The sequence below is a fragment of the Prosopis cineraria genome, unplaced genomic scaffold (genome assembly GCF_029017545.1).
Source record: "Prosopis cineraria cultivar Desert tree isolate PC_DT_omini unplaced genomic scaffold, ASM2901754v1 PC1838, whole genome shotgun sequence".
NCBI classification, from domain to species: Eukaryota; Viridiplantae; Streptophyta; class Magnoliopsida; order Fabales; family Fabaceae; genus Prosopis; species Prosopis cineraria.
The window spans coordinates 9,578-17,552 of record NW_026557163.1 but is presented as its reverse complement, the minus strand read 5'-3'; the positions used below and the strand labels follow the sequence as shown (position 1 = coordinate 17,552).

General features: G+C 29.8%; 1 protein-coding gene across 1 annotated transcript; it reads right to left on the bottom strand.

Annotated features, from left to right (window-relative positions):
* Positions 1-717: 717 nt before the first annotated feature.
* On the bottom strand, positions 718-7,289 carry LOC129300988 (7-deoxyloganetin glucosyltransferase-like). The gene is made up of 2 exons (XM_054939575.1): positions 6,755-7,289; positions 718-1,869 (listed from the first exon to the last, which is right to left on the bottom strand). Exons 1-2 carry the CDS (start codon positions 7,272-7,274, stop codon positions 926-928), a joined length of 1,464 nt encoding a protein of 487 aa, XP_054795550.1. The 5' UTR covers positions 7,275-7,289; the 3' UTR covers positions 718-925.
* Positions 7,290-7,975: the final 686 nt, after the last annotated feature.

Sequence of the window (7,975 nt, the reverse complement as noted above, 5' to 3'; positions counted from 1 at the left end):
TAAAATTGAAATGCGATGAAAAACACATGTTTCTATAATTTTTTAAACTAAAAAAACAAGTGTAGTAGGCTAAATGAATTGCCCAGACCCACCCAAACCCATTTCCACTTGTTTTAAAATGGATGAAAATGGATTCATGCAAGTACGGGCAAGTGGCTACCCATTCAGCCAAAAAGGGGCGGGTGATTGATAAGGTCACAAGTGGCCTGTACCCATCCGTGTTTAGCTCTCTTTGAAATGAGGAATAAATTTTCAATAAAATTGTGGACAAAAAAAAGAGAAAACCTTCATGTGATATGGGGGGAAGATTATGTTAAAACCGCGCGTTTGAAGGGGTTTTTCAAATTTGGTATTGATTTTTCTTTAAGAAAAAAAAAGACATTCTTCACTTAATGATTCGAGTTTGAATCTTTTTCTTCTTTGAGTTTGAATCTGATTTTATGTTAGAATGTTCTGATTTGAATACAGGAAAAGATAAAGAATAGAATGTTGTTTTGAACTAGTTTGGTTCCATTAATCAAACCGACTAAAATTGAATCATGCATGGCCGCAAACAGGCAAACACTACCCCTGAACCCTCTAATTTATCCTTTTGAATTTGCCATTGCATGCGTTAATTTTTCTAACAACTGATAAAAAAATATTAACTGAAATGGAGATTAATATAATAATAATAATAATAAGAATAATAATGTAAATATAATAAAAATTTCATCCACCAATAAGAAGGGACTAATGATCTTTTACCATTTGATGACCAATGTTCGACTTTTAAGAAAGGTGTCCAATTAACTGTCGGACTGTGTTTACAAATAGAATTGACTCTAATAAAACAAAAACATGTATGTAAAAAAAGAAAATTACATCTAAATCTAATCGAAGAAACTAGATTAATTAACATGCTTTCCCTCATACATGAGATACGTCAAAGTGGCTTAACAACACCCTTTTTGAATTTCTCAACCAAAGTGATAAAACTATTGTAAGAAGAACCACCGGGTAAAGTAGCAGCCTGAGCTCTGAGTTTCCACTCCAAAGCTTTCTCTCTCATCTTCTTCCCTCTCTCTCCCTCCATAAGCTCTCTGACAAGCCTCTCAACTTTCTCTCTCTTAACCACACCCTCCTCCATCTCCAGCCCTATCCCCCACCTCTTGCAAGCATAGAAACAGTTCATCTGCTGCTCTGCGAAGAACGGCCAACACACCAGAGGCACACCTTCACTGATACTCTCCAACATCGAGTTCCACCCACAGTGACTCAGAAACCCTCCCACTGACCCGTGGCCCAGCACTTTCTCTTGTGGACACCATCCCACGATCATGAATCTTCCTTCAGCTTTCTTCTTCAACTCTTCTTCTGATAACACTTCTTTACTTCCTTCCACGAGATTAGGTCGAATCACCCATAAGAAACTGTAGTTACTGTTAGCGAATCCCCATGCAAACTCTCGAAGTTGATTAGTGTTCATGGTGACCAAGCTTCCGAAGTTGACGTAAACCACTGATTGTTTCTCTCTCGAGTCTAGCCACTGTAAGCACTTGGATTCTGAGTTCCACAGGTTCAAGTCGATCGTGGAGTCGTTGTCGTCGTGGTTGCGAAGGAGCAGTGGTAAGGGGCCGATGGGGTAGAGATGGGGGTAGGTGGATCTGATGGCGTCTAGGGTATCTGATTCAAGGGCTTGGAAGGTGTTGAGGATGACGCCGTTGGCTTTAACGGCGTTGGCCACACTGTCTCTGTTGTAGTTGAACATTGTATCAGAAGGATCAGTAGTTCTGAAGAATGTGGGAATCTCTCTCAGTCTGATTCCTCTCATGGCTGGAATCCAATCTATTTCTGTGTCCAGATAGCCATCGTGTAGATTCTTCTCATCTACCATCCAAACAATTAATTGGGGTTGAAACTTAATAATTTCAGATAAAATGCCAAAATATATTAAGTGGTCCTCTCTCTCTCTCTCTCTCTCCATGTATATATAATACTCTTTTTTTTGTGGGTCAAATAATTCTACATTTTTATCGCGATTTGAATTGTATTTAAATATTATGTAATTCTGTAATTTATCAAAGTGTATTTGTTTTCTTGTTAATAGTACGTATTTATTCACTTTCTAAAAAAAGAATGATAGTCCACCAAAAAAAAAAAAAAAAACAAGAAGAGTGACAGCTATCACTATCCGTTTATGTTGGGACGGTTTCTCCCTCCCACTTACACTTGTATTGTATGGACAGGTAAGTTTGATTAAAAAAATAAAGCTAAAGTAATTTAAAAAAAAAACTGTTTATATGTAAATATGATTATACGAGTGCAGGAGGGAGAAACCAGTTGTGTAAATTTAGCACATGTTAGTCCTTTCTTTCAAATAAGATATTTGGAAGAACTCATACCAATTATTACAAAAGTTGAGCAGTTTACTTCTTTATAAAAACCTACATCATATATATATATATATATATATTAATTTAATTTTTTTTCAAAAAAATTTGAAGATATATGTTCTAGCAATCACTATACAATTACATATATGTATATATGAACATGTATTAAAAATATGAAGTTTTTCATATTATTTAGGGTTAAAGAACAAAAATATCTATAAAATTTATTTTTTCAAAGGCACCCAATATCATTCAATGAAGAGTAGTGCAAAAGTATTCGAAGTGTTGATGAAGTGGGTACAAAGGTGTACATTAGTCAAATTTAACAATTTGGGCATTTTTGCTCCCACTCCATCAATATTATAGGCACTTTTGTACCATCCTTTACTTAAGAATACTTGGTGCTCCTAATAAAAAGTTCACAAGTATTTTTTCCCTTTAATCCTATTATTTATTTTTTTTCTTATATTTAATATAATGTATGAATAATCTGATTTTTCGCACTTCTAAAAAAATTAACCTATTATTTATGTTTTTTTCTTATATTTAATATAATCTATGCATAATCTGATTTTTCACACTTCTTAAAAAAAATAAATACTATATAATTACATGTAACTTATTCATTAATTTTTTTTAATTTTAAAAATTTATTATAGTATAAAAAACCTTAAACAACCTATATATATATATATATATATATATTATGGTTAAAGATTATTTTTATTTTTAAACTGTATACGAAAGTTCACAAATGACCTTAAATTCAACTTGAGGTCAATTTTATCTATCAATCTCAAAATTTTGCTTTTTCCATGCCCTAACATTAATTATCTATTAGTGGGGCTCACATGAATTATTTAAATATTTTTTAATAATAAAATATAATGATGTTACCTACTTTATATTTTTTATTATATTTTTTAGATTAAAAATTTAAAATGCCTCTCAACTAAACAAAAATGGTCAAAATTGTCCTTAAAGTTAAGAAAGAGTCATCTATATCTATTGACCATTAAGATTTTTTATTCCATTAGCATACCATCTATTATGTTGATTTTCACCATTAGTAGGTCACATTTGCATTTTTTAATATTTTTAGTTGGTCCTATATTTTATTTTTTTATAATTTTAAAAAAGCACACCTCTCTCTCCCCCCTCTCTCTCTCCTTACTCTTCCTCTCTCCTCTCTCTCCTACTTTCATTCCCTCTCTCATTCGCTCATTCTCAGATTGAAGCAAGTGGAGTAGCGGCAGCAAAGCACCTAACATGCTAATTGCAATCTTGTTATTGTTGTGAATGGCCAAGCTCAAAAAATCTTATTCTTGTAATGGTTGGCAAAGTTCTAATCATTTAACAATGGCAAATTTGAGGGCAAGGTTAAAAATTATGGTAAAAAAAAGGGCTTGGAGCCATCAAAAAGCTGTGGAGTGAAGTTTAACTTTTTACAAATTTGAACAATGACTTGCTCAAATGTATGACTTAAGGAGACCAATTAAAAATGTTAAAAAATAGTGAAACCCATTAAAAATATTAAAAAATAAATATGGGCCCCACTAATCATAAAATTAGATGAAATAAACAACAAGGCGATGGAATAAAAAAATCTTAGTAGTTGAATAATATAAATGACTCTTTCCTGGAGCAATCCTAACTCTTTTCACTTAATTGACAGATATTTTAGACCTTTAACCCAATATAAAAATTGGTGGAACCACTAAAAATATTAAAAATTCAAATGTAAGTCTCACTAACAATGAAATTTAACAAAATAGATGGCAGAGTAATGAAGTAAAAAATCTTTATGGTTGAGAGATATAAATAACATTTTCTTAACTTTATGAATAATCTTAATCCTTTCTATATAGTTGAGGGACATTTTAGGTTTTTAACTCTATATATTAATATTCAAAAATTTGGCCTCCCGGCTTCCATCTGGTTCCGCCCCAGTTTTCATGTAATTAGAATTTTTTTAAAAAATTAAAATAATTTTAATTAATTTCTTAAATTGATGTCAGTTAAGTAAAGATGATTTCATGATTTCAAAAAAAAAAAAAAGTTAATAATAAGTAAAGATGATTTCAAAGAGCAGTAACAGTAGCACTGGAAATTACATACGGTGAAACCGATCGACAATCTTACGTGCCAGTGTCACAGTTGTCTATGAGGCGATGCAGGCACGTGTTGGGACCATGGGCCCCAATGCCCCATCATCCTAATCTATCAAATGAGGTAAGCCGTATCACCTGCCCGTCTCAGTAAATCGTAAAGTGATATGCCAAGTTTGCCAGCAATAGACGTACACCCCACCATTTTACAGGAGCTCATTACGCTTGAAATAATCTGAATTATTTAAATTTAATTTAGGCAGTTTAAATTTAAATATTTTTTTATTTTTTTAAATAAAAATGTTATAAATTTAATAAATCTAATAATTATTAATATATGCAAGTTATATTTAATCAGGCCGGTCTAAATTTAACATTACTTTCTTTTACAATTTTTATAAATTAACCATACATATTTATTTTGAACTGCTTTGAATTTGATAATACAATAAGCTAAAATTTTTGAATCTAAACAATATAGAGTAAATTTGCATGGTTAATTTATAAAAATTATAAAAAATTAATATTAAATTTGAACCAATCTAATTAAATATGAATAGTATATATTGGAAATTAATAAATTTATTCAAAATTTTATAAATTTTTAATTCAAAAAATAAAAAAATAATATTTAAATTTGAATCATATAGCTTTAACTTAAAGACTTTAAATTATTTTAGAAGTGATGAGCACCTTCACCTGTGCTGGGTATTGAATGTGCTCCCACCATTTTACAGAAGAAATAAAAAGTGAAAGATACACCAAGGTGAAAATAAATCATTTGGTACAGCAAACAGCATTTGATTCGACTGATTTCGAATAAATTAATTTTAAAATGTCAAATTTAAAAATATATTCCATCCATTAGAGGCATTTTTAAGAAATTAAATATTTAAAAATATAAAATATTTTAAATTTTTAAATAAGTAATCATTATTTTTTTAAGTGTCTCTATTAAATAAATTATTTTATATTTATTTTAAAATAAAATAATTTATTAAATAAGGCTAAATATAAAAAAATAAAATTAATTTAAAAATAAGAAATTTATTAAAAATAAATTTAATTAAAAATATCTTAAATTTTTAAACAAAAAGAATGTAATCACGTGAAATAAAAATATAAAATATATTTATAAGCTTATGCAGCGAACTTGCCAAGATACCACATGTGAGGCCGTTGTCAATGAGAAAAATCCAACACAAGTACGGGATATGAATTACTCCCTCCGTTTTCTTATATAAATTTTTTTTATAATTCTTTTATTTTTAAATATAAAAAATTATTAGCATATTTTTTAAAAATTATTATATACTTATTAAATTAAAAAAATAAATATTCTCATTAATTTATTTTAAAAAAATATTTATTTTTTAATGACAATAATTATGAATAAAATTAAAATGTTGTTATATTTTTAATTAAATAATTAATTTTTATTAATTTATATAATTTAATTAAAAATATTTTATATATATAGAGATTGAGGAAGTATTTCCTAACAGCTTGCTATAACACCCTTTTAACATTTCGTGCCATAAATTTTAAAAAAGGAAAAAGAGAAAAAGGTGAACAAAGAGTAGTGGGCGAGTCTGATTTCGGTGCTCAGCAATCAACCACCGTATTCATTATAAGAAAGTGGGTTATCCAGATTTTAATTTAGAAAGTCTAAATTTTTTTAATTTTAATTTTAATTTTATAAAAATAAAATTTATAAATTTTTTTGATAAATATTTTTATCATTAATTTAAATATATCCATCATCAATCTGAACAGTATTAATTAAATTTGGATAGTTTAATTTAATGTTATAATTTTTATAAATTAATTATCTAGATGTACTCTGAATAGTCTAAAATTAATATTAAATTTTATCTACAAGGTCTAGATTTAAAGTTTTTATTTTGATTTTATATTATTAAAATAAAAAATTTTAAAAAATTTAATATTGAATTTGTCTTGTTCAAAGTATATTTAATAGTCAATTTATAAAAATTATAATATTAAATTGAATCACTTAGAGTCTCAAATTAAAATAGTACTATCTAGATTGATAATGAATATATTTATCAAAGAAATTTATAAATTTTATTTTTTAAAATTAAAATTAAAAAAATTTGAATCATTCACATTAAAATTTAAATGGGGCAGGTGCTTTTTTATGATAGTGGGCGGAATCCAGTGGATCTCATCCACTTTTGTCTCTCTGCTGCGTGATAATCAATCCGTTGAAGGTAATATTTCAGATTTGTCGAGGGAAGACTTTCGTACCTTTCAATGGGAAAAACCCTCTCTTGTGAAGCTCATCGAAGTTAAGGTAACCCAACATCCCACAACCACTCGGAGTGAACAGCACGAATTCAGGTATACCGAACTCCTCCGCAGCTTTCATCGCAAACCCCACCACCCCATCGCAAACTATGCTGCTCACCGGAGGCACGTCCGGCGAACCACACTGCTGATGCTGCAGCTTGTCTATCAGCTCCCTGAACGAACGCAACCCTTGTACAGGCATCGACCTGCACAGCGCCGGCAGGTCAAGAATCGACCGTTTGTTCTCCGGCGGCAACCCGTCCGAGATGGCCTCGAACTGGAAGCCGGGAACGCCCTTAACGGTATCGGGACCTCTGGAGTTGAGGAGGAGGTTGAAGTTAAAGTGGGTGAGGACGAAGGTGACGTGGCAGCCATGGAGGTGGAGGAGCTTTGCTAGGCTTAGCATTGGGTTGATGTGGCCTTGCAATGGAAGAGGAACACACACCACATGAGGCTTCGCTGATTTTGCTTCCCCCATGGCTTTGGCCACTCAAACCTGATGTCCTAACAGTCATCGCGATCTCCTCACTTATTTATATAGTGATAATCCCCTTAGCTTAATTCCGACATTTTTAGGAGTTATAGACACACACGTTTATTATATTAATTAGTATACAGTAATATGTATGATAAAAATTATATATATTCCATTAATTGCAATATAAAAAAATTATATATATATATATATATATAGTCATAGGAAAAACATAATCTTTGATCCATATAGTTTCATCAAATTTTACTTTTAGTCTCTATATTTTTTTTTTAGTATTTTCAATCTTTTTAGGGATTAAAAATATTAAAAAAACTAAAATTATAGGAACTTGAAAAATAAATGGCACCAAATCTTTTTGAAACTATATGGATTAAAAATACTGAAAAAATTATAAGGATTAAAAACACTAAAAAAACTAAAACTATAAGGACTTAAAAAACAAATGTTACCAAATCTTTTTGAAATTATAGGGATTGAAAACATTGAAAAAAATTGCAGAGATTAAAAACAAAACCTATGAAATTGGACTGATAATTTTTTTCATAATTATATGATAATTTTAACAAGGAATAAATGTAAGTGCATCATTAATTATAAATTGCTATTGTGGTCAAAACTCATCAAGCACCTCCAAGTGTGGTCATATATATCCAAAGTGAAAGAGATAAGATAGAAAGTGTGTA

Coding starts and splice junctions, on each gene's coding strand:
- LOC129300988 (XM_054939575.1), bottom strand. CDS start 7,274: ATGGGGGAAGCAAAATCAGCGAAGCCTCATGTGGTGTGTGTTCCTCTT. Junction 1,870..6,754: donor AGGGTTTTTCCCATTGAAAG/GTACGAAAGTCT, acceptor TTTGGATGGTAG/ATGAGAAGAATCTACACGAT.